General features: G+C 41.7%; 1 protein-coding gene across 1 annotated transcript; it reads right to left on the bottom strand.

Annotated features, from left to right (window-relative positions):
- Positions 1 to 3024: 3024 nt before the first annotated feature.
- On the bottom strand, positions 3025 to 19905 carry LOC122748475 (zinc finger protein 420-like). The gene is made up of 5 exons (XM_043994105.1): positions 19559 to 19905; positions 10447 to 10573; positions 9741 to 9833; positions 3592 to 5213; positions 3025 to 3471 (listed from the first exon to the last, which is right to left on the bottom strand). The coding sequence occupies exons 1-5, from the start codon at positions 19580 to 19582 to the stop codon at positions 3025 to 3027; spliced, it is 2313 nt and encodes a 770-aa protein (XP_043850040.1). The 5' UTR covers positions 19583 to 19905.
- Positions 19906 to 26883: the final 6978 nt, after the last annotated feature.

Genomic DNA, 26883 nt, shown 5'->3' with positions numbered 1-26883 from the left:
GCCCTTTTCAGCTTCCTTTGGCCCTTTTCATATTGGTATTTTTGCTGCTCAGCAGTGCCTGGCACATGGTAGGTATTTGATACATGTTCACTGATTGCCAAGTCCCCAAGGTTGGTCTTTAACATCTCCTACAGTTTGACTCCAACTCACTTTCCTAACTCTGCTGCACATCACACCCTTTCTGACAACTGACATTCCAGCTAAAGGAGCCAGTTCACTGTTTTCCAAAGTTAACATTCCTCTTCCATCTCTATCACTGAACCCATTGCCCCTGTGCCTGGAATGCACTCACTCCCTCCCTCACCTTTACCCCCCAGAATCACTCCCTTCCTTCCAGTCTCAGCTTCTTCAAGTGATTCTGAATGTCTTTATCTGCTTGGAAATCCTACCCCTCAGGGGGTCCCTGCTCCCAGGGGGGCAGGGACAATCCTTCCCTGCTGTCTTTGCACTAGACCAAGAACCTGCTATGTGGTACAACACAAAACACGCTGAGAACTAGGGACAAAACCCAACCAAATCAAACTAAACCAAGCCAAGAGTTCCTGCCCTTATTGCATTTTGTTTCTATTGGGAGTGAGGGGGAAGGGAGGGATCAAGCACCACAGGTGTGTGCCAGTGAACACCATATTCTCAGCACTTAGCTCAATGCCTTTCCCATACAAAGGGCTTTAAAATGTTTGTCTAATTAGACAATAAATATAAGCAGCAGGGAAAGGGCCATTTGAGAAGGAAAAGGAAGATGGAGGAGATGATGGAATCAAGACTTCAGGAAAATGAACTAGCTTTAGCAAGGAATAAGGCTACTTCTTCTGTGACCAGAAGGCAAACAAAACGGCCCATAACTTTAATAAATTTTAACTGGAGTAGCTGAGGGGGCAAACTTTGGCCAATGCCTCATCTTTATTCCTTCATCCAAGCATTAAGGACCCACCACATGCCAGGGACTAACTCTAAGCCTAACTCTAAGCTGGAAACAAAAAGACCAAAATCAAATAGGTCCTGCCTAGAAGGGGCTTACATCCTACTGGGCAGAAACAATATGCACAGAGATAAACAAAAAGGAAAATGCATACAAACTAAACACCAAACAGCACAAGAGGTAGTTTTGGAGCCAAAACCTGTAGAGAACTTGGGCTATTGTGAGGTAGAAATAAGGAGATAGGCCTGGCATTGTGACCAGAGAACAGCTGTTGCAAAGCCACAAAGATGGGAGTGGGAATGCCATGGGGGAGGCTCATGCAGAAGGCCCATCTGACTAAAAAGGAGAGTGCATAAACAGAGAGGAGTGTGAGAGAAGCCTGAAAGGTGTGCTGACAAACAAAGGCATGTGTATTTGAAATGGAAAGGAAGAGGGAGCCACCAGAGCTTCTTGCCTGGCGGGGTGGAGGTAGGGGTGGGGGGTGACATGGGCAGCTGTATGCTTCAAGATTCTGGCAGCTGCCTGGACAGTGGGAAAGGCTGGACACAGGGAAGTCAGAGGAGAGAGGGGGATGCTCATTGGAACTAGGGTATGAGTTCAGAAAAGAAGAAGAATTTGAGAGATGTCAGAGAGCGAGAAATACCAGTTGGTTAATTGACATAAGGAAGGCAAAGGGGCAAGTCAAGGATGACTCTGAGGTGGTGAGTTTGAGTGGCTCTAAGAATGGCCATCGATGAGGCCACGTGGCTCACTGGATAGAGCAATAGGCTTGGAATCAGGGAGGCTCATCTTAGGAGTTCAAATCTGGCCTCAAACCTTTACTATATGGGTGACTATGAGCAAGTCACTTCATCCTGCCTGCCTCAGTTTCCTTCTGTAAAATGAGCTGGAGAAGGAAAGAGCAAACCGCTTCAGTATCTTTGCCAAGAAAACTCCAAATAAGGTCATGAAGAATTAGACACAACTGCATAACAACAAAGCATGGTTATGCTCTCTCAATGGAAACCGGGAACTTAGGAAGAGAAGTTAAGGGAAGATAATGAAATTTTGTTTTGGACATGTTCATGAATTTATGAGGCCTACAGAGAATCCAATAAGAAATGTGGAATATGCAGTTAGAGATACAGTACTGGGATTCAAGAGATATCTAGGAATTGTATGCATTGATTTATCAGTTCAATATGTGAGAGATGAGAAATCCAAGAAAGAATATAGATAGATGGCAGCCCAGGACAGATCTCTGGTATACTCTCGTAGAGACAGGGGTGGGACATGATGAGGAACAGCAGCCAGATATGTGGGAGAACCAGGGAAACTCAGGGTCACAAAGACCCAGGGAGTAGAAAGTGTCCATTGGGAGTCAGTGGTCAGCAGAATTAAATGCTGCAGAGAGTTCAAAAACTCTGAGAATTGAGGCCAAGCTAACAACGGAGAGATCACCAGTAATCAGTAGCAGTGGTACTAGTACTACCAGTAGCCAGTCATACATACCCGTTGGAAGCAACACTGAAGGAGATTGAGGAGGGAGAGAAGAAATGGAGGCAATCAGGGTATTCTGAGTTTTTTAAAGCAGGTAGTAGCTGCCAAAGGGAGGAAAGATACAGGGCAACAGCTATCAGGGATGGTGGATCTAGTGAAGGTCGAAGTTAGACAGGTAGAGGAGAGAGGAGAAAGTGAAGTTAGAATCCACATTTGCTGAAGTATGAATGAAGCCAAGGTTAGATAATTTAAGTTTATTAAGTATCCGAGTCAACTGCAATAAGCATTGGGATTTGGAAGGAAGGTGAAGAGAAGTTTTATATAGGAAGAAAAAGCTTGAGGAAACTTGCTAATAAAACAAAGTAGAAATCTGCCTCAACTGGGGGATTTCCCTTTAAATTAAGTTCTTTAATTTTCAGTGAAAGTTTGTCGCTCTAGCTACAACCCTCCCATTCATTATATTCATATGGCTTTTCAGTATGAATTACTTGATCTTTCCTAAGTTCTGTGCTCTGGTTCAAAGGCTTTCCATATTTGTTATATAGACAAGTTTTCTCTATTCAGTATTAACTGATGTGAAGAAGGCATCTGTTCTGGAAAACACCCTTTCCTCAATGATAACTCTCTTAAATGTTCTCTTTAGTATGAATTCTCTGATGATGAGTAAGCTGTGCCCTCAGGCGGAAGGCCATCTCACATTTGTTACATTCATAAGGTTTCTCTCCAGTATGAATTCTCTTATGCCGAGTAAGGTGGGTGCTCAGCCTGAAGGCCCTCCCACATTCATTACATTCATAACGTTTCTCTCCAGTGTGAATTCTATAATGTCGATTACGTTCTGTCCTGTGACTAAATGCCTTCCCACATACATTACATTCATATGGTTTCTCCCCAGTATGAATTATGTGATGCTGAGTAAGCTGTGTTCTCAAGCGAAAGGCCTTTCCACATTGATTACATTCAAAGGGTTTCTCACCACTATGAATCGACAAATGTTCAGTAAGATGTGTCTTCTGGCGGAAAGCCTTTCCACATTCATTACATTCAAAGCGTTTCTCACCAGTGTGAACTGTCTGGTGTTCATTAAGACGTGTCTTCAAGCGAAAGGCTTTCCCACATTCATTACATTCATAAGGTTTTTCTCCACTATGAATTCTCTGATGCTGAATAAGGATTCTACTCTGGCAGAAGACCATCCCACACTGATCACATTCATAACGCTTCTCCCCACTATGAAGTTTCTGGTGTTGAGTAAGCTGTCGTTTCAGACGGAAGGCACTCCCACATTCAGTACACCCATATTGTTTTTCTCCAGTGTGAATTTTTTGATGTTGAGTAAGTCCTTTGCTTAAGCGATAAGCCTTCCCACATACATCACATTTATAAGGTTTCTCTCCAGTATGAATTCTCTGATGTTGGATAAGGCCTGTCCTCCAGCGGAAAGCCTTGCCACACTCATTACAGCTATACGTTTTCTCTCCAGTATGAATTATCTTATGTTCAACAACACCTGATCTACGTCGGAAGGCCTTCCCACATTCATCACATTCATATGGTTTCTCTCCAGCATGAATTCTTTTATGCAAAGAAAGTCCTGCGTTATGGGTAAAGGCCTTCCCACAGTCATTACATGTAAAAGGTTTCTCTCCAGTATGAATTCTCTGATGCCGTATAAGATATGCACTCAATCGGAAAGCCTTCCCACACTCATAGCATTCATAAGGTTTCTCTCCAGTATGAATTGTCTGATGCTGAGTAAGGCATGTGCTATTTCGGAAGGCCTTCCCACATTCATTACATTTATAAGGCTTTCCCCCACTATGAATTGTCTGATGTTGAGTAAGTAAGGCTCTCTGGTGAAAAGACTTCCCACATTCATTACATTTATAAGGTTTCTTTTCTATATGAATTGTCTGATGTTGAATAAGCTGTGAACTGAGGCGGAAGTCCTTCCCACATTCATTACATTTATAAGGTTTCTTTCCAATATGAATTTTATGATGCTGAATAAGTAATGTTCTCAAGCGGAAGGCTTTCCCACATTCCTCACATTTATAAGGCTTCTCGCCAGTGTGAATCGTCTGATGCTGAGTAAGCTGTGCACTCTGCCGGAAAGTCTTCCCACAGTCATTACATTCATATGGTTTCTCTCCAGTGTGAATTCTATAATGTTGAATAAGCTGTGTTCTCAGACGGAAGGCCTTCCCACATTCATTACACTCATAATGTTTCTCTCCGGTATGAACTGTCTGGTGTTGCTTAAGTCCTGTGCTCTGGCGGAAAGCCTTCCCACACACATTACATTCAAAAGGTTTCTCTCCAGTATGAATTCTATGATGTTGAGTAAGACTGGCTTTCTGGCTGAAGACTTTCCCACATTCACTACACTGATAGCATTTCTCTCCATTATGTAGCCTATCATTTTCAATAAAGTGTGACTTATACTTAAAGAATTTCATATATTCAGTATATTTGGAAAATATCTTCTTTGAATATATTCTCTTATGTTTTCTTAAGTCTGTAGACAGTCTGAAGTGCTTTCTGTTTTTATCACATTTATGGAGAATCATTCCAACAGATAATCTCTGTTGTGCAAAAGGGATATGTCCTAGACTGAAGCTACTGTCACAGTTGTTATATTTGCGGCCTCTCAATTTATTTGCAGGTTTCCTTTGGGTTATTTTTCCTTTCTGAGGATTTCCCCCCTCACTGCTGTGGTGCCTCTTTAACGTGGCATCACATTCCCAGGATGATTCTTCTACTGATAGGTCCAGCTTTAGAGCTGACTCCTTGGTTTCACGAGTAGTTTCCCAATCTGAATGAAATAAGAAAACATGAATGTCCTCTTTGTTATTCCTGTTGTACACATACATCTTCCTGCCTTTTGGATCCTCCATTAAGAAAAATGATTAAATAAATAGATTTCTATCAAACTGCTTTATACTTTTCTTAGAAGTTTTTGTCTAAAGAAGTAGTTCTCCCTTAGGAGTTTATGTTTCTGGGTTTGTCTAATGTTAAGTGTTCTGGATCTTACTAGTTCTTTCCATTTGCTCACTTTTCTATTTGTTAACTGATACTAAGCATTTTTCATAATTATTGCTTTACAATCTGCCTGAGATCTTAAAATGCTATATCCCTTTCATTAAAATGTTCATTCACTATTTCCCTTGATGGTCTTCACCTTGTTACTCTATTAATTTGGTTACTGTTATGTTAATCCATAAAATATCCCCCTTCATGATGAAATTGGTACAATGTCAAATATGCAGATTAATTAGGGAGTATTGTAATTTTATTGTATTCGCCTATCTCATTCATAAACATTTTATGTTTCTTTAATTTTTTTAGGCTTTCCTTCATTTCAATCAATATTGGTTTTGCATTCCTAATTATGGAAGTCATATGTATGTCTTGGTGTGTTCATTCCCAGACATTTTAAGAATTCTGTAGTTATTTAGAATCTTCCAGATATACCATTTGCATATTATATCAATGCCTTGATAATGCAGAGTGTCTCTGAAGAAATCTACAAACCCTCAAAAGAGTTTGGCCTGTCCACTGACTGAAAATAAATCAAGAGGATAACAATGTCAATTGCCCAGATTTAAAAATATATTTTGAAACTGCCACATAGAGCTTGCTGAATAGTATCTGTGCTGGGGATAGATGGTAAAGAGACAATGAACTTGACATTGAGTTGAAAAGGAGAGCAAGCTGGATTGCTTTGAGGAAACTACAAAGCATTTATTTCTCATGAAAGCTTCTTATGATAGCAAAGGCACCTTTTTTTCAATACTAACAATTTCCTAGTACTGTCAAGTGGAAATGAGATATAGTGTACCATTGCCTCTGAAGAAGCAAAGGCAAAGATCACACAGAGGCAATGGTGAAGCAGTTGACAGATGTAATCAGGCCATAACATATAACCAATAAGGAATTTTGGTGAGTAAAGGTCTTTGTCAAGGAATTACATGACAGAAGATATGTACAGATTACATGGCAAGGCATGACAAACGGACAGCAAGATGGCTCTAAAGGTAACCTTGTGATATTGGGGAAAAAGCAAGGAAGTCCTTTAAAATGTTCAGAAGATGATCTGTGGTGTACATTTGGGAGAACATGGCCAAGAGTTGTACAACATGGGCAGGCATAGATAGGTTTTGATATCTGTCAATAGAAGAAATTCTTGAAAGGGGTCTGGCAGAAATCTAGTTTAGATCAGTATCTCTCACATATACCACAAGAAGTCCCAGGTAGATTTTCGATGTAGATATAAAAGGTCACATTATAAACAAATTAAAGGAGTAAGGAAGAAAATGCCTCTTGTGATTACAGATGCAGAGGAACACAGAAGATAAAATGGACAATTATGATTACTTAAATTAAAATGTCTTTGCAAAAATAAAATCAATGTTATTAACTATGAAGGGAAACAATCAACTGTATAAAAAAATCTGCAAGTTTCTTTGTTAAACCTCTTATACCTGACACATACAAGACAATGATTCAAGTTTATTAGAACAAGAGCTATATTTCATTAGATAAATATTTCAAGGATATTTTTCTCAAGGAAAAATAATCCAAGCTATCAACACACACACACACACACACACACCCCAACATCATAAATCATAATCTAGAGAAATCATAAACTAGAGAAATGTGAAGTAAAGCAACTCTGAGGCTCCACGTCATACTGAGAATGGCAGAAAGGGAAATGACAATTGATAAAAGGGCTTCACAAATGCAATAATGGTGGAGCTAGGAAGTGGTCCAGCCATTATGGAAAGAAATATGGAACTATGCCCAAGGTGTCACTAAATTTGGCATAGCCTCTGACCAAGAGATAGCACTATTAAATATATACCTAAAAAAATCAAAGAAAAAGGGGAAGGACTTATCTGTTGAAAAATATCAATAGCAACAGTTTTTGTTATAGCAAAGATCTAGAAATAATGTTGGTACCCATCAATTGAGGGATGGCTGGACAAATTTTAGTATATTATTGATGTATAGTATGTTGTTACACCATAAGAAAAGACAAGAAAGGATGCATTCAGAGGCATCTAGGAAAACTCAAGTGATATGAAAACCAATGAAGAAGCATGGTTTGTAATGCCTGAGAAAAAGGAGAGAGACAAGATGTGCAAATTGAGATATCTATTTTCAGAATGATCATGCTTTTTTTTTTAGTCAATTGGGGTTAAGTGACTTGCCCAGGGTCACACAGCTAGTGTCAAGTGTCTGAGGCCAGATTTGAACTCAGGTCCTCTTGATTCCAGGGCTGGTACTCTATCCACTGCACCACCTAGCTGTCCCCATGCTTTATTTAATTATGATTACTTAGTACAAGTGTTTGTTTTTAATTGAGGAAGAATGTCAGAAGAGGGGATAAGGAACAGAAAACGGTGATGGTGAAAAAAGAAGGGAGTAAAGAAAAGTGGGTCACTGCAACTTTAAAAAACAGAAGTGAAGAGGAGAGGGAGGGAGAGAGGGAGAGAGAGAAAGAGATTGAGAGAGAGAGAGAGAGAGAGAGAGAGAGAGAGAGAGAGAGAGAGATCCAGAAGAAGGTAAAGAGAAGAAGCAGGACAGCTTTAAAATTAATGTGGTGAATTTATTCTCTAATTTGACAAAAACTACAAGCTATACCCAACAGAGATTTGATGCAAGGTTTTATGTTTTTCTTTGAATTTTGGAATGCTCATGTGTGTTGCTGTTTGTCAAATTTGGAATAATTAAAAAAATAAAAATATGTTAAAAAAAGAAATAGTTGTGAGCCTGGCAAAGATTATATGATACAGTAATGATGAGACTCTTCCCAGTATCTGGGCATCTGTCGGGGTTCTCTCTAACTAAAATGGAAGGGCTGATGATGTCTAGACTGACTTTGATAATTTTATGCTTCAAAGCACAGAAGGTACCAACCAAGGGAAACACTACTCTAGAACTGCTTCCCACAAACAAGGCAGAACTAATTGTTGAGGTCAAAAAAGTGGGAACATGGGAAGAAGAGAATACTCCATCTCAGAGTTTATGATAGCAAAGTCAGACTATCCCTGACTTGCAAGGACCTGTGAAACTGAAAAAAGGTTCTGGGCACTGCTGAGTACAGAATAACAAAATGGTGGCTTGTTTAAAGATAAAGCTGCCCATACCCAGCTTCTTTGGCCAAAGAACAAGAGGGACTAAAAGGGAAGTGATAATAAGAGAGCTCCTGGCTGAGGTGTATTGTATCCCACTGAAAGAGCTGACAGGAGTGATTACTGAGCCACTGCCAGTGACCTCTGAGACAGCAGGTTGAATGGGTGAGACATTGCTAGGTTGGATGAATGCTGTGCCAATTTAAAGGAACAAAAAGGAAGTGAACAGATCCCACAAAGTCCAGGTCAGTGAACTTGCCTCTGAATCCTGCAAACAGAACACAACTCTCCAGATGTGATCTGATCAGGGCTGGGTACAAGGAGCCTCTCAGCACCCCCTTCTCAACTCTATGCTTCCCTTAATGCCACCATAGCTCACTGCTGACTCACGCTGAGCTTGCAGTCCACTAAGAGCCCCAGATCACCTCCCAGTTATCTTCTGGTATCAGGGAAGTTGCTGATGGCTGTGCAGTCCATTTCTGGGCACCTCAGTAAAGAAGTGTGCAGAGGTGGGAAACCAGAATGTTGGGGCCTTAAGTCCCTGCCGTCATACAACTCAATGAAGACACTGGGGGTGTTTGGTGGGAAGAGAAGATCTGGGGCACACTCCACACTGTGGAATTTGTGAAAGGCTGACAAGCTAAAGTCAGATTAACTAAATTTGTTCTGTTTGGCCCCAGAGGGCAGAGCTAGGACCAATGGGTATATGTTGGAAAGAGGCAAATTAAGGCTTGACATTACAAAAACCTTCCCAATAACTACAACCATCCTCCAGTGAGGTCAGGTGTGATGACAGGCCCTGGGGTGAGCCTACCTAAGTATGGAGAGACTGGTCACCACTAGGCTGACCACTTGGTCATGAACTAGTTGGCCATGGCAGCCTATGAAAAAATACACAATTGGATCTCTTTCCTATGTGGCCCCCTTCCAGTGAAAACAGGCGCAGAAGGTGGAAGACAAAGTCCCAACTCCTGCTGAGGGAGGTATCCCCTTCTCTGCCACTAGAGGGACACGATGAGGGGAGAGATGTCAGGACACTGAACTGTTGATGTCCAGATGAGATTCCAGGAGAGAGCTCATGCCATACAATGTCAGCTCTTCTCCCAAGGCCTGGGCGGCCAATAGGAGACAGCTATGTTCTAGGTGTTACTGGGGCTTTCCTAGACTGACCAAGTGACCAGTTATTCCAATGAGCCACTCACCTGGACAGCTACTTCTCTGGATTCCTCCTGGTGTCCAGGGTGCTTCCCTTCTCTCCAACTGGGAGATCACATCTGGTTTGGAAACTGTAAGTCCTATTCATTGGGAAAAGGGCATTACTGAGGACACAGCTATTCCAGAAATTAATCCTATTCCTTCCCTTTCAAGGAAAAGCTGGTGAAGCTCAGGACAGCCCTACAAGTGACCTTTGAAGCATGCGAAGGATAGAAGAATGTCACATAGTGGATTTGGTATCAGAAAAACAATCGTTTCCACTTATGAGGGATACCTTTTATGTCATCAATTCCCTGACCTTGGACTTCGAATGCAGACAGCAGGGAAGTATAACCCCAGGGGCTGTCAGTTTCTAGCTGTGTAAACCAAAACATTTCACAAGGACCCTATCTCTCACGCACAAATAGGCTAATCACTTCTGGTCTCTGCATTCCAAAAAATAGCTGCTCACCTTTCCAAATGAGCCCCAACACTTTTTTTTTTTTTGCAGGCAATGAAGGTTAAGTGACTTGCTCAGGGTCACACCGCTAGTAAGTGTCAAGTGTCTGAGGCTGGATTTGAACTCAGGCCCTCTTGAATCCAGGTCTGGTACTTTATCCACTGTGCCACCTCGCTGCCCCCAGAGCCCCAACAATTACTAACCCCTCTCATCTAGTAAGTAGGTTCTGAATCACTGCAGGAACCTATCCTTACCTAGGCATAACAAGTTCCTGTAGTTCTCCAGCATCACATCTCTGTACAACTCCTTCTGAAAAGGGGCCAAGTGCTGCCATTCTGTGCGGGTAAATTCCACAGCAACATCCTTGAATGTCATTGATACCTGAAACGGAAGATAAATTTGTGTTTATTCAGGCATCATCCCTCATAAAGACCTGAAAGGATTAGTGAAGGACTCAGGAATTGAGGGAGAACTTCTTCTCTCTTATGCAGGCTCAGCTGTGCTCCATGTCAATCATTGGAGTAATTGGTGTACAACTGGAATGTACTAGATTCTGACCCATGTGAAGAGAGGGAGGGAATAAGCATTTATTAAATGCCTATTATGTGCCAGGCACTTGCTAAATACTTTACAAATATTTCATCTGACCAATTGACAGGCATTTGTTACATGCTTATTATACACCAGACACCTAAATAATGGAACTAAAAAGAACAAATGAAAACAACTGCTGCTGAATCTAAGAAAGATCCCCAAATGACAAACAGTAAAAGGCTGTGGACAGTTCTCAAAGAAGGAAATCCGAAATATCAAAGCCATATGAAAAAATGATTCAAATCACAGAAAAATGTTGAAGGAACTTGAAGGTTCAACTCACATCTATCAGGTTGGCAGAGATGACAAAATTAAAAGGATGAAACCTGGAGAGGCAAGAGGAGAAGAGGCATGTCATTGCACTACTGGTGGAGCTATCAACTGGTTTAGCCCTTCTGGAAAACGATTTGGAACTACATGCCCAAACTGTGCATAATCTCTGACCCACTGATACCACTACCTGATCTATAGCTTACATGAGATTTTTTTTAAAAAAGGAGGAATCTACAAATATACACACACACACACACACACACACTCACATTATTCATCTAAAATAAGAAATAGGAGGTAGGGTACAGAAAAAGCAAGGACTTGCCTAAGCTGTCCCCCAAAACCCTCCAAATACCTTTAAAATAATTCCTCAAAATAAGTTCTAGAGCAGCAGAACCCACAACAGGATGGAGTGAAGCAATTTTCCAGCCCAAGACAACTTAGAAGGGCAGCAGGAAAAATCTGTTGCACCAGGATGAGATTGGAGCCCAGGCTGTGCTGGCACAGACCAGACCCCAGCAAAACAGGAACTGGCATTGGGGGTGACTGAATCAGTGGAGGCAGTGACAGCTTCCAGACCTCTCAGCCCACAAACAGTAAGAGGACTGGAAAATTGGTCAGAAGGAGGTTACAGGGGCTGGCACAGGGGCAGAACTCTGTTACATTGCCCATACCTGGATCTGGGTCCCAGTCTCAGGGCGAGGAGGCATACTAGCACACCAAAGCTTGGGATGCAGTGGGGTAGGAACCCTGGTCACAAGTTCCAGGGTGGGAAAGAGTGCTTGTGGTCATTCACAAACCATTGGAACAATATAGGAGAGTAGTAAACACACCTCTCCTTAGATCATAATGTCTTGGAAGAACCAGAAATTTACAGGTTCCCAGAATTACTTCTGAAAACACCTGCACCAAAAACCTGAACCTTGGGATGGTTGCTCCCTACATTCTAGAAGCAGAGCCCCACTTTAGCATAGAGTTAAAAGTCAAGAAATAGGCTCTTTTAGAGGTAGCATAGAACTGGAAATTGAGAAGTCCATCAAGTGAGGAATGGCTGAACAAGTTGTTGTATTGTGATTGTAATATAATATTGTGTTATGAGAAATGATAAGTAGGATGCTCTCAGAAAAATCTGGAAAGACTTGCATGAACTGATGCAAAGTAGAGATGAGCAGAACCAAGAGAACATTGTACACCATAACAGCAACATTGTATGATGGTCTACTGTGGACAACTTAGCTCTAACCAGCAAGACAATGATCCGAGACGATTCTGAAGGACTTATGATAAAAAGTACTGTCCATCTCCACAGAAAGAACTGGTGGAGTCTGTATGCAGATCTAAGATCTTTACTTTCATTATTTTTTTCTGTTTTTTCCCCTTTGTCTGTGTTTTCTTTCCCAGCATGACTTACATGGAACTGTGTTTCCCATGACCACACATGTATAACCCATGTCAAATAGCTTACTTTCCCAGTGGTGAGGAGGTGGGGAGGAGAGTGAAGGAAGGAGAGAATTTGGAGCTCAAAATTTGAAAAAAAAATGTTAAAAGTATTTTTACATGTAATTGGGGGAAATAAAATATTCAATAAAATAAAAAATTATATATACATTTATATGTAAATTTTAAATTAGAAGTAGATGTCTAGGTGGAAATATAGCTGATATATGCATATATTAAACTTTTCACCACTTTTCACCCGAGAAATTTTTAGGTGACCCTGGGTACATGGGCATATAAAATAGGTACATACCCTTTTACTATTGCCAATTTCTTCATGACCCCACATTCAGTTATGTGACCCCATATGAGGTCACAACCCAGTTTAAAAAGCTTTGTCCTAGAGACCAGTTTGTCTTGCTGTAATTTGCCTTTATTTCCAGCCTCACCCTGAACGTGACAATCCTAGTTTGTTTCCGCTTCAATCTTGCCTTCACATCCCCTCTGAATGCTGGACAACTTAAGAGTTGTATTTGTTTGTTTTGCTTTTTTTTTTTTTTTTTGCTGGGCAATGGGGGTTAAGTGACTTGCCCAGGGTCACACAGCTAGTAAGTCAAGTGTCTGAGGCTGGATTTGAACTCAGGTCCCCTTGAACTAGATGCATTTGGATGAACAGTCCTTAGAAATTGCCCATCAGTACACATATCTTTGATGGATGGATGGATGGATGGATGGATGGATATTGTAAATGGTAAATGAGCTAAGCACAGAATTGTACAGGAGGAATAGAGTGGGCTGTATTGTCTTTGGGAAAGTGAGCGGTTTGTTTTAAGGGACCTTCTTAACATTAGTATCCTATCAATGACACATAGTCATGAGTCATGGAACACTACAAACTCTGAAGAAGCGAAGTTGAGGATATCCCACAGTACAGTGGAGACACAGGTGACAAATGAGGACAAGAATGTCCTCACAACATCATGTGAGCCAAAAAAAGCAGAAGGAGGTTCTTGGAATGCCCAGTTCTCTACCACATCACTGTTGAGTAGCAGTATTGGTGGTGCCCTCCATCTGTGGCATCCCCAAGCTCTTCCAGAATTCACTCTGTTCTCATGCTGTATTTGTTTTGTTTGTTGTTGGAATGTCTAAGCCTAGGACTTGCTGCTCTGTCCCATTAGTGACTCTCAGACAATAAAGGTATTGGAAAGGACTGTATTATCATTCACTTCATAAGCCTTTTCAAAGTTGTTTTTTAGGTTTATTTTATCTGCTGGCTTTCCATATCAAAGAAAACCCAGTTCTGGCTTTTTCTGTGAATGTCTGAGTTCTCTCTAAGAATACTTAAAAGTTATCAGTTCAGTTAAAAGTCCTTTTTAATCCTTGTAAGTTTATGCTCAACAAGTTATTCTTGGACACAAGTTATTTTCCCTTCTTTTTTGTTTTTGTTTGTTTTCTTTTTTTCTCCTATGCAGAGAATTCAGTCAAATTCTTTTGAATGACTATAAAGATCTCCTTCAGGAGATCCGCAATAAGCAAAACAAACAAAAATAAAGCAGAGCAAGGAAATAAGAGAGAAAAGAACTCATTTTGATACAAATTTATTAAATAAAAGATTAGGAATGAGGCTATAAAAACTGTGTGACATTCACTCTGACTAACCCGTAACTCTATCAGTTATGCATGGTTGATTCAACATAATGAAAACAAGAAATATTCTAAAGACTATCAATGGACCACAAAGATATTGATAACAAAGATCATTTTAAAAATCACACACAAATCAAGATGTAGAAAATGCCTCACTTTTGTTAAACGCTAAAAAGCACAGGAATGACTTTTCTTTAATATAAAAGTATCCATTTCAATCCCAAAGCTAGTCCTCTTAGTAATGGATAAAAGAGACTTAAATAACACCTCAGAACTGCTTCAAGGGCTGGACTTCCAATAAAATACTCTTCCAGTAAGGTCTGGGTGAAGCAGAGATGCCCACTGGATACCCTTCTATTTTAAAGAATGCTAAAAAGCCAGAAAATTAAGTGAATAGTATAACTATCAGCCAAGAGGAAACAAAATGATCTCTGTATATATGATCTACCAAAAAAATCAACAAAAATGTTATTCAAGGCAACAGCAAAGTAGCAGGAAAGAAAATAAATACACAAAAATCATCAATGTTGCTATATAACAGTAACAAGAGTCAGGAGGAAATAGAAATTCCAATCCAAATAATTAATACATGAAATGTCTTGGAGGCAATATACCAAGACACAGATTGGATTTATGTAAATACAATTTCAAAATACCCTTTGAAGAAACAAAGGAAGACTTAAATAAATGGGGAGATATTAACTTACCACAATTGGTCCACACCAATATATAATGAAAATGGCAATACATTTAGTGATGTGCTAATCAGCTTACCAAGGTGTTTTTTTGTTTTGTTTTGGTTTTGGTGAGGCAATTGGGGTTAAGTGACTTGCCCAGGGTCACACAGCTAATAAGTGTCAAGTGTTGAATTTGAACTCAGGTCCTCCTGAATCCAGGGCTGGTGGTCTACCCACTGCGCCACCTAGCTGCCCCTACCAAGGTGTTATTTTATGTAACTAGAGAAAGCAACAAGATTGATTTAGAGGAAAAAAATGCCTAGAAACGTAAAGGAATGAAGAAAAAAAAATGGACAAAGGGACAAAGAGTACTTCCAGATCCCAAACTATATTATATATGTTCAGCAGTCATTATCAAAAGCATTGGCTAAAAACAAGAAAAATAAATCAGTAGAACAAAGTTAGATAAGCAAGAATAAGAAACAAGCAAACACATTACCCTAATGTTCTATAAACTCAAGAACATAAACTACTTGGGGAAGAAATCTCTATTTTACAAGAACTAATGGGAAAACTGGAAAACAGTTTGGCAAAGAATAGGTTCTATCAGTGTCTCATGCCACATGTTGAAGTAAGTTCTAAACAACTAGACAATCTAAATATTAAAGGTCAGATCATTCCATTGACAGAAAGTGGATAGAAGTACCTTTAATAGTGATGGGTAGAGAAAGAATTCTTGAAGAAACCAGGGGTGGGGTGATCACAAAAGACCAAACAGATAATTCCAATGACATGAAACTGAGAAAGGTTTTGTGGCAATACATGGTTAGTGAAGTTGTGAACTGATTCATCCAGTTCAGGAACCATTTAGCACTTAGCAGTAAAAGTTATTGGGCTGACCACATCCTCTGATCCAGTGATTCCACTTGGGTTTATCTGTGAGGCCATCTAGGAAAGATTCCAGATGTACCAAAATATTGAGACAAACACAAACAACAGCAAAAGGCTGAAAATGGATGACTGGTAATGGCTGAAGGAATTGTAGAATATGAATAGTACAATCTGTGCTATAAGAAATGACAAAGAGATTTTTGAGGCCAGTGCTTCTGATAAAGGCCTCATCTCTAAAATATATAGGGAATTAAATCAAATTTATAAGAATCCAAGTCATTCCCCAATTGAGAAATGGTCAAAGGATATGAACAGGCAGTTTTCTGATGAAGAAACCAAAGCTATCTATTCCCATATGAAAAAATGCTCTAAATCTCTAATGATTAGAGAGATGCAAATTAAAACAACTCTGAGGTACTACCTGACACCTATCAGATTGGCTAAAATGACAAAAAAGGAAGATAATAAATGTTGGAGAGGCTGTGGGAAAATTGGAACACTAATGCATTGTTGGTGGAGCTGTGAGCTGATCCAACCATTCTGGAGAGCAATTTGGAATTATGCCCAAAGGGCATACCCTTTGACCCAGCAATCCCACTTTTAGGTCTTTTGCCCAAAGAAATCATGGAAGGGGGAAAGGGACCCACATGTACAAAAATATTTATAGCTACTCTTTACGTGGTAGCAAGGAATTGGAAGTTGAGGGGGTGCCCATCAATTGGGGAATGGCTAGACAAGTTGTGGTATATGAATACAATGGAATACTATTGTGCTGTAAGAAATGATGAGCAGGAAGAGTTCAGAGAAACCTGGAGGGTCTTACGTGAGCTGATGATGAGTGAGATGAGCAGAACCAGAAGAACATTGTATACAGTATCATCAACATTGTGTGTTGACCTACCGTGATGGACTATATTCTTCTCACCAATGCAATGGTACAGAAGAGTTCCAGGGAACTCATGATAGAAGAGGATCTCCAAATCCAAGAAAAAAAAAGAAAGAAAGAACTGTGGAGTATAGATGCTGATTGAACCATATTATTTCTTTTGTTTTGGGTGCTGTTGTTTTTTTTTCTATTTTGAGGTTTTGCATCACTGCTCTGATTCTTTCTCTTGTAACAGGATTAATGCAGAAATAGGATTAATGTTATTATGTGTATATATATGTGTGTGTATATATCTATATCTATATCTATATGTATAGAGATATATAGATATAACCTATATCAGATTACCTGCTGTCTAGGGGAGGGGGGAGGGAGGGGAGGGAGGGAGAAAAATCTGAAATTGTAAAGCATGTATAAACAAAAGTTGAGAACTATCTTTACATGTAACGGAAAAAATAAAATACTTCATACATTAAAAAAAAAAAGAAATGACAAAGAGGAAAAATTTCAGAGAACCAGGGAAACAAATCATTTGAAGTGATAAAAGAAGCAAAAGAATGAAATATATTCTATCTGCAATGGCATAAATGAATATACTTCTTATAGACAACCCGGCCTCAGGGCAAATACACTGCTCCGCAGTGTTCAGCACTACTCTCAGGGCTCTTGTAACAGAGTTCTTTCCTGATTTCCCTTCACCTTGATTCTCCTTCAATGCATTGTCAACACCGACCCTTCCCGCCCCCTAAGCTCTAAGCAGAGCCTTTTCTCTTTTCCTTCTAGACAGTCTGTGACCTCATCAGCATTCCTGGGTTTTACAATCATCTCTATATCAGGAGAGTACTCAATATCTTTGTCTCTAAACCCAGCCCTCTTTCCCATCTCCCTAATTTTTATTGATAAGGCCAGTCACCCAGGTTCTCAATGACCGAGTCATCCTTAACTTCTCACTCATCCCACATAGCCAAGTAATCACCAAACATTATCTTTCCACAGCATCCTTCACATTTGCCTCTCCACTCAAAGAGCTACTAGTCTAGCTGTTGCAATACCCTTCTCATTGGTTTCCTTGCCTCCAGACCCTGAGAAGTGCATCCTTCCTCCCCATTATTGCCAGTGATTTTCTTAAAGCACAGGTCCATGCCTCCTAAATTGATACACTCCATCAGGTCTCTATTATTTGAAAGATGAAATACAAACTCTTCTTTTGAGCATTTGAAGCCCTACACAACTGGGCCCTAACCTCACTCTCCAACACTGCTACATATTCCTCTCCCATCATGCCAGCTAGACTGGCCTTCTTACTCTTTCCCATACTCAACACTCCATCTCCTGCCTTCATTGTAGATATCCCACATGCTTGGAACATATACTCTCATATATCATCAGAATCCCTACTTTTTTTTTAAGACTCAGGTCAAAAACCCCTCCTCCCCAATGACCTTGCAACTAATTTTGTCTATGTATTATATGCACATGCTAATATTCCTCAGCTAGTCGGATTCAGTGTTGTCTTCATTCTTATAGCTTAGCAGAGTGCCTGACAAAAGCAGGAACTAAATAAATGTGTGCTCATAGACTGAAAGTGAAAGTACAACATACCCAGCAAAAACAATGCAAATAAAGACAACCCCAAAAGACCAAAAAACTCAAGTCAAACTCACTGGTTTTACAAAGTTACAACAGACAAAACTGTAAAACTGTATGTAGTAACAGTTGTAACCAACATGTTAGGCATTATTACTTAACTTTTTAAAATGGGGACTTTTTTGGGTGAGTGTGGAAGAGTACTAGCCTAAGCGAATATCAAAATAAAATGTATCAATTAACACCACTACATACTTTTAACCCCACCAACGCTAGAAGTTGAGAGAAAATTCCCATTTAAAAAAAGGGTAGAGGTGATAGAGGGGGGAAAATGAAATAATAATTATGGAATATTTGACTTCTAGCTTCTGTGATGTTAAGATATTTTAAAATGATAACGCTAAACGTTAATGGGCTTACTTGGCCAGTAAAGAGAGCAAATTGGAAAATAATCTAAAAAACAGAACCCAACAATTTGGTACTTAAGAAACATATCTGAAGCAGAGTGTCATAAGAATTCAAAGGGAAGAGCTTGATTAGGAATAACAGCAGCTGCAATTGAGATTTCAATTAGGAAACACAGCCACCATTAAGGACAGGAAAATGCAATCCGGTCCAAGGCACCAACCACCCGGTGATGGCTGTTTGTCAGGCAGTCCTGAAGATACAAAGACAAGTGCAACAGTATCAGAATAGACAGAATAGAGACATGCGCTAAGAGACACGGGGTCGCCTCGAATGAGGAGGCGAAGACAATGCTTCCTACACAAGGCGGTGCTTGGGCTGATTCCTGGGGCAGCAGTAAGGGTCAGCTAGGGAAGAGCCCTCAGGGTGGGAGGCGGTTGTCTGGGCTGGACAGGAGTGGTGCAAAGCGGGGACGAGCTCAAAGTGCACGCACACAAGGACCCCCGAGGCTCCTACAGACTTAGACAACCACAAGCGGTTTTCACTCGGATTCGCGTTTAGACTCCTTTGCCTTCAGAGACAAACATGTGACGAGCCCTAGGAAGCCTCGAGGGGTTCCTGAATTGGGGGTGACGTGGTAAGACTGACTCACACTTCCACGGATCGAAAAGCGCCTGGATACGGGGCCCGAAAATGTCAGTCCGAAGACTGTGGCCGTGACCAGCCCTGTGACTAGGCGGTCGGACCAGACCGTGGTCTCGGCTAAACGGGCTTAGCCGCCAGGGAGACACTCTCCCCCCCCCCCCCCCCCCCCCCGCCAAACCAGCCCTGCTTGGGGGAGGGGAAACCCCCCAACCCCTGGTGGAGACACGAAAGTCCTAAAAGCCGGCGGCACCCAGGGGCCGAGGAAGAGGCGCGGGCCTGGAGGGCGACCACGAGCCAGGCCCGTGGCAAAGACCCCTCCCTCACCTGCAGGTGGGGCCCGGGGTCCATGGCTAGGGCCAAGGCCAGGCTGAGAAAAGAGGGTTCAGGCGCGGGGCCGGGAACACAATCCGGGACCCCGCCTTGCAGCTGGGGAAAGCGAGGCACGAAGGGCTCAAGTCACTACTAGCCCAGAGTCACAGAGGGAGAACTCGAACTCCGGTCCCGCAGCCCAGCGGACTGAGCCGGAAGGGGACCTGCTCCGAGACAGCCACAGAGGGCCCCGGTCAGCGCTCCATGTCCGTGTCCGCGGCTCTCCCGGCCGCGGCCGATCGCGTTCACCCGGATGGTCAGACAGGAGTCGGGCTCAGAAAGGCGCCGCTCGGCTCAGGACAGCGAAGGGACGCCAGAGCCCGCCTCTTCCGGTCCCGCCTCCCTCTTCCTACCAATCCCTGAGAGACGGTGCGCGCGCCCCTTCACGTTACAGGGCGGTCCCGTCTCCATGGCCACTACACAGGAGCTTCCCGCAGGGAGGGGGACGGCTGTAGCTTAAGGCTGCAGAGCCTGCTGGGAAACGTAGTTCAGCAAGCGAGCGAGGTGTCTGCGCATGCCCGGCGTTGGCCCTCTGCCTCGCTCCCCTGCTAGTGGATCCCGGACAGAGAGCACGTGGCCCCTGGGGGAAAGGGAGACCTTGGAGCTTGAGGGCCCAGTGGGCGAGGCGGGTGTCCCCAGCTCTCACGACCTGCCCGCTGAAAAGGATGGTCAAGGGAATTCCACAACGTTCAAAGAACGATGGCTTCTGATATCACACAAACTGTTCGAAATATAGTCTTGGTAACCAAACCAAGAAAAGACAGAGGAGAGGGGAAATAACGCCAATGTATTGGATAAAATATTAGCGAAGAGGCTGTAACCACGTATTCAGAAGAATAAGATTTATGTCAGAAAGAATTTGATTCAGTATGTTTGGGACAAACTGCCTCAGTTTACCCAAATAACTCAAGGAGACCACCAAGTCAAGCAGAGACAGATTTATTACATTCTCACAAGAACAGGCAAACTCAATGACAGTGGCAATGATAGACTCAAACTTTTGGGTTTTTATAGTAATTTTGAGGAGGAAAGTCCCCATGTGCACTAGGGTGAGCTTACAATCTAACATCCAGTCCTGTCCCACCCAGAGTGCATGCTTAGCTTGTGCTCAATGTATGGAGACCTATACATGTTCCAAGAACAAGGGGGGAAAGGGGAGGGGGAACAAGGTCAAACTGAGGGAAGAGGGAAGGGGGGGTAACGAGTCTGAAGAATGTCAAAGAAAAGGGGAGGCAGAAATCACTCCCTTATTTGACTGCAATTAATCCATGACAGGGACTGGGGTTCTGACATGTAAGAGGGGGTAGGCAGACTGGTAGGAGACACAATTTTTATTACAGGCAGTAAATACTGCTAATTGGTAAAGGAGACAGTGAGAATTTAACAAGCAATAAACTTTTAGGCAAAGAGAGAGACTAACTATACTGGGGGGAGGGGGAATGGTTATCTTCCAGACCCCATCCTCAGAGTTTAATCTAACTCAAATCCATAATCATCTCACACAGAACTGACGCAAGTCCATCATCTCATACAATTTACAAGGCCAACAGTGAGCAGAATAGAGCGTATTAATAACACACAATAAAGATGTGATTATGTAAGAGGGATTTGAAACTGCCCAGGTCACCTTCCACGGAGGTGCCATGCTTCTGGGAAAAGCCATCCTGCATTGCCCCACGGCAGGTGGCAAGTCTCTTTCCACCCACTGTGTAGCTGGAATGGGCCGTGTCTTTAAAACTACCGGTGCAGGACAGATCCAATGATTCATTGATAAGTACTGTTACCCATCACATTTATCCACACGTTGACATTTTTAAATCCAGGTTTTATTATATTCTCAGAGCACAGACTTAGGGGTCCACTAAGAAATGACAAAATTCTTCTGAAGCTAAAGTTATTTTCCAGTTACATCAGAAAAAAGAAGACACAATTAGGATTAACATTCAAAGATAGGTTGTACAATGTATATAGCAGGCGAATGGAGAAGAAGGGGGGTTACATATCAAACATAGAAGGGGAAAAATGCCTCTGGAAAATTGATACAGGACAGTCTAACAAAAAGTTTATCTTAAAACAGAGGCAAGAGTTCGTTTACCCCTAACCAGTTAATCATCTTAATTATTGGAAGTTTCAGCTAAGTTGCACAGCCTCAGTTGGCTACATGTTTTTTTTTTTTTTTTACAAATTAAGTGGTCTTGTTGGAGTCAATAGAAAAGGTAATTTTAAAAACAACCACAAAATGATACACCAGATTGAGATACATTTTTTTCCCACAGTGCCTAGAGAGGGCAGGGAGGAAAGGTTACACCTCTCTTTTTTACCCTATAGTGGAAAGAATCAGCCTTTAGGGCTTGTTTTGGTATATTTTGTCTGTGCTAGGAGCAGGCATTGCTCCCCGGAATCCCCAGACCATGTAGACTTTGGAGGCTGGATTCCAGGCCAGATGTTGCAGGCAGGTCAGCAGGAAGACCCTGAGAAGCCAGGACACCTGGAACTCCAACCAAGTAGATTGTGCTATTCAGGAAATGAGCTAAACTGTCAGCCCAATCCTCCTCCCTTCCCCAGACACTGAGGTGGATGGGGGTGAGGGGGAGGATGAGGGAGGTGTGGAGGGACAGTGATGTTTATTCTTAGACTTTGGAAGTAATTATTCCTTTTGTAAAAGCTAATCTGGGGCAGCTAGATGGAGTAGTGGTTAAAGCGTTGGCCTTGGATTCAGGAGTACCTGAGTTCAAATCCAGCCTCAGAAACTCAACACTTACTAGCTGCGTGACCCTGGGCAAGTCACTTAACCCCCATTGCCTCACTAAAAAAAAAAAAAAAAAAAAGCTAATCTGACTATGAAGTGGCTAAATGGAACTGAAGTGCAAGACACCTTAGAATTCAGGGAATGTCATTGGTGAGACCTGGAGCCAATGAGAAAGAGACTAGAAACCCTTAAGCCCCCTTTACAGATACTAAAGACCCCTGGGGAAGTTGTGAACAGTAACATACCTGGCCTTCAGGTAGAGGAGGCCAGGGTAATCGTAGTCCTTGTTGTTGTTCATTCATTTATTCTGTTTGATTCTCCATGACCCCATGGACCACAGCACACCAGGCCCTTCTTTCTTCCACTATCTCTCTAAGAGTGTCCAAGTTCATGTTTGTTGTTTCCATGATACTATCTATCCATTTCATCCTCCGGCATCCCATTTTCCTTTTGCTTTCAATCTTTCCCAACATCAGGGTCTTTTCCAGTAGAGTGCCCGCCTCTCATTATTTGACCAAAGTATTTCAGCTTCAGCTTCAATATTTAACCTTCCAATGAATAGCCTGAATTAAGTGTTGACTGATTTGGCCTCCTTGCTGTCCAAGGGACTCTCAAAAGTCTTCTCCAGCAGCACAATCCAAAACCATTGATTCTGCAATGTTCAGCCAACCTTATGGTCCAACTCTTACAGCCATATAGTGATTTGACTATATGGACTTTTGTCTCTGCTTTTTAGTATGCTGCCTTGATCTGTCATAGCTTTCCTTCCAAGGAGCAACATTTTAATTTCATGGTTTTGAGTCCAAGAATAGAGAACTTCACACTGCTTCCATTTCTTCTCCTTCTTTACCAGGAAGTGATGGGACCAATTGTCAAGATCTTAGGTTTTCCTTTTTTTTTTTTTTAATGTTAAGTTTCAAGCCAGCATATGCATTCTCCTCTTTCACCCTCATCAAGAAGCTTAATTTCTCTTCACTTTCTGCCATCAGAATGGTATCATCTGCTTATCTGAGATAATTGATATTTCTCCTGGCAACCTTAATTCCAGCTTTTGATTTATCCAGCCTTCCATTTCACATGATGTACTACTCTACATAAAAGTTAAATAAGGTGACAATATACAACCTTGTCCTTTTCCAATCTTTTTTTTTTTTGTATTTTTTTCTGGGGCAATGGGGGTTAAGTGACTTGCCCAGGGTCACACAGCTAGTAAGTGTCAAATGTCTGAGGTCAGACTTGAACTCAGGTCCTCTTGACTCCAGGGCCAGTGCTTTATCCACTGCACCACCTAGCTGCCCCCTCCAATCTTAAACCAATTAGTTGTTCCATGTTCAGTTCTAACCTGCCTACAGTTTCCTCAGGAGAGAAGTAAGATGATTTAGTACTCCTATCTCTTTGAGGACTTGCCACATTCTGTTGTGGTGCACAGAGTCAAAGATTTTAGTGTAGTCACTGCAGCAAAAGTACATGTTTTTCTGGAACTCCCTAATCCAGTGATTGTTGGCAATTTGGTCTCTAGTTCCTCTGCCTCTTTGAAAATTAGCCTGCTCTTATGGCAATTCCTGGTTCACACACTGCTGAAGCTTAGCTTGCAGAATCTTAAACAGAATCTTGCTGGTGTGTGAAATGAATATTCAGTAATTTGAACATTCTTTGTCATTGCCCTTAAATATTGGGACATAAACTGTTTTTTTTTTCCAATCCAGTGGCCACTGTTGAGTTTCCAAATTTACTGACATATAGAGTGCAACAGTTTAACACAGTCGTCTTTTAGGATTTTAAATAGCTCAGCTGGGATTCCATCACTTTGACTAACCTTATTGTTAGCAATGCTTCCTAATGCTCATTTGACTTTATTCTCTAGAATGTCTGACTCTGGACATTGTGGTTATTGGTGATGTTAAGATCTTTCTTGTATAGTTTTGTGTATTCTTGCCACCTCTTCTTAATTTATTCTGTTTCTGTGAAGTCCTTACCATTTCTGTCTTTTATCATACCCAATTTTGCATGAAAATTTCCCTTGATATCTCTAGTTTTCTTGAAGATATTTTGCCTTTCCCATTCTAATTTCTTCTACTTTGCATTGGCCATTTAAGAAACCTTATCTCTCCTTGCTATTCTCGGGAATTCTGCATTCAGTTGGGAATATCATTTCCCTTCTTTCCCTTTTGTTTTCCTTCTTTCCTCAGCTATGTGTAAAGATTCATCAGACAGCCATCTTGCTTTCCCACCCTTCTTTTTCTTTGGAATGTTTTGTTGTTGTTGTTGTTGTTGTTATTGCTTCCTATACAATATTGGGAACCTCTGTCCATAGTTCTTCAGGCAATCTAACAGATCTCATCCCTTAAATCTATCCACCCCTTCATAAAGGATGTTATTTAGCTTATACCTACATTGTTTGATGGTTTTTCCTACTTTCTTCAATTTAAGTCTGAATTTTGCAAGAAGCTCATGATCTGAGACACACACAGTCAGCTCCAGGTCTTGTTTTAACTGACTGTATAGAGCTTCATTCTCATCATGACTTCCCATCCCTCTATCTCCCAGTTCTTTCCCAGAGCATCACTCTTGCACTGCCCACACTCTCCTTCTCCATCCTGACCCTTTGGTGAATCAGTTCAATTCTACACTATCCTCTCAAATCCCTAGTCCCTTTATCCCACTGCTGTTCCTGTCCTGCCAAATCTCAGCCTCCCACTTTGTATAGTTTTGCTTCTACTAATCATCCTGCCAAACAAAGGTGGAGAAAATCATGAAACCAAGCTGAATGGACTCACTACAGATTTGTTACATAACTTGAACTGTCCCATTACTGCAGCAAGACAATCATTTTATATCTCCCTAATTATTAGACTAACTATCCCACTCACCACATTGCTTTTTCCCAAAGCTTTTCAACCTTCCCTCATACCTCTCAAGGGTCTCCCTCCCACCACTGTATCCAATGAGAATGTTGCCTCACATTTCACTGAAAAAAATTAAGTTCAAGTTTCCTCTTCTCAAATCACATTTCCCAGCTGCCTTCTACCACTATCTCCACCTTTACCTATCTCAAATCAAGAGGTGACCCTTTTCCTTGCCAAGTTTAACCCTTTTCAATGTTCATGATTCTATTCTGTTCTGTCTTCCTGTTGATTGCGTCCTTTATCTTCCCTACTCTCTCACATCATCATTCTTTCATTGCCTACTGAAACATTCAAGGTAACTAGGTAGTAGAATACAGTGTTGAGCCTGGAGTCAGGAAGACCTGAGTTCACATGTGGCTTGAGACAAATGCCAGCTATGCAACCCTGGGTAAGTCACTTAACCTGTTTGCTCATCTATAAAATAGAAACAGTAATAATTCCCTACTGCCTAAAAATATGCTAAGGCTCCCACATTCTCAAAAATCCTTTACTTGATCCATCCTACTCCTTTATCCCTGTATCACATAATGAAGTGGCCTTACTCCTTACCAAGGCTAGCCCCTTCACTGATTCAAGTGATCCTATTCCATTTCATTTCCTCTTCTTTCACCTCTCCTCTCCCTTATCTTCAATATCTCCCACTCTACCAGCTCATGTGGTTCCAAAGGTTTGTCATGCCAGGGTGGGAGTGGGGATAAGCTTCCACTCTCTATAAAATGCTCCCGTAGTGTGCGTCTCAAATAGCCTCAGATAACTGAAGCCCAACTCCTGGCCTTCTCGTGGCTGAACTGTTTCCACTAACAGGAGAAGGGTCGAAGGCAAGTCACTGGCGCCTTAAAACCAGTCGCTTCGGGCAGGTGGGGCTCATTAGCCTTGGTAGGCAAGCCGCCTAGGGGAAGGAAACCCTGGTTTGAAACCTCCGCTGCCTTGTGGCTATACCCAGATATGGGAAAGGCTTCAGGAGTTAACCCCGAGGAAAAATCAGGAGTTGGAGTCCCTTAGGCAGTTGGATGTTGGACATCACATCCCTCTGGCAACTCCTGCGGTGGCACTGGTGCTAAACTGTATTGGCCCTGCCTCTCCTTTGGATCCACCAATGTTGAGGAGATGGAAAACCTGTTGCATGGGCAACAGCTTGTTTTCCAATAGATCCTCCCAGGCCAGCACCCTGGAGAGGACACTCCAGTTCCTCTTCCTCATGGGGTAGATACAACACGGGATGCAACAGTTACTGGTTATAAGTCACTCAGGAGCTCTGGCTCCTGTATCGGACTGCACAGCCACACTGTGGCCTGTGGCTCTTCAAGGTGCTGATCCATGGTCGTCCGCCTACTTTTCTTTCACTTGGTAATCTCATCAGCTCTCATGGATTTAATGACCATCTTTATATTGATGATTCTATAAATAGTTTAATTATTGGGGAGGAATTAAGCATTAATAAGTGTCTATGTGCCAGGCATTGTGCTAAGCACTTTTTACAAATATTATTACTTCATTAATGGGAATTGTTCTTTAAATGTTGGTACAATTCACTTGGTCTTGAGTTTATTTATTTATTATTTGTGTGTGTGAGGCAATTGGGGTTAAGTGACTTGCCCAGGGTCACACAGCTAGTGCTAAGTGTC

The sequence above is a fragment of the Dromiciops gliroides genome, chromosome 3 (genome assembly GCF_019393635.1).
Source record: "Dromiciops gliroides isolate mDroGli1 chromosome 3, mDroGli1.pri, whole genome shotgun sequence".
NCBI lineage: Eukaryota > Metazoa > Chordata > Mammalia > Microbiotheria > Microbiotheriidae > Dromiciops > Dromiciops gliroides.
This window is presented reverse-complemented; position numbering and strand designations above follow the sequence as displayed.

Bases quoted from the DNA above. Each gene is read 5' to 3' on its own strand.
- LOC122748475 (XM_043994105.1), bottom strand. From the start codon at position 19,582: ATGGACCCCGGGCCCCACCTGCAG. The intron at 10,574-19,558 runs GTGAGGGAGGGG...CTTCCGTTTCAG, and splicing joins ACCCCGGGCCCCACCTGCAG to GTATCAATGACATTCAAGGA. The intron at 5,214-9,740 runs GTGAGTGGCTCA...TATTTCATTCAG, and splicing joins CCAGAGAAGTAGCTGTCCAG to ATTGGGAAACTACTCGTGAA.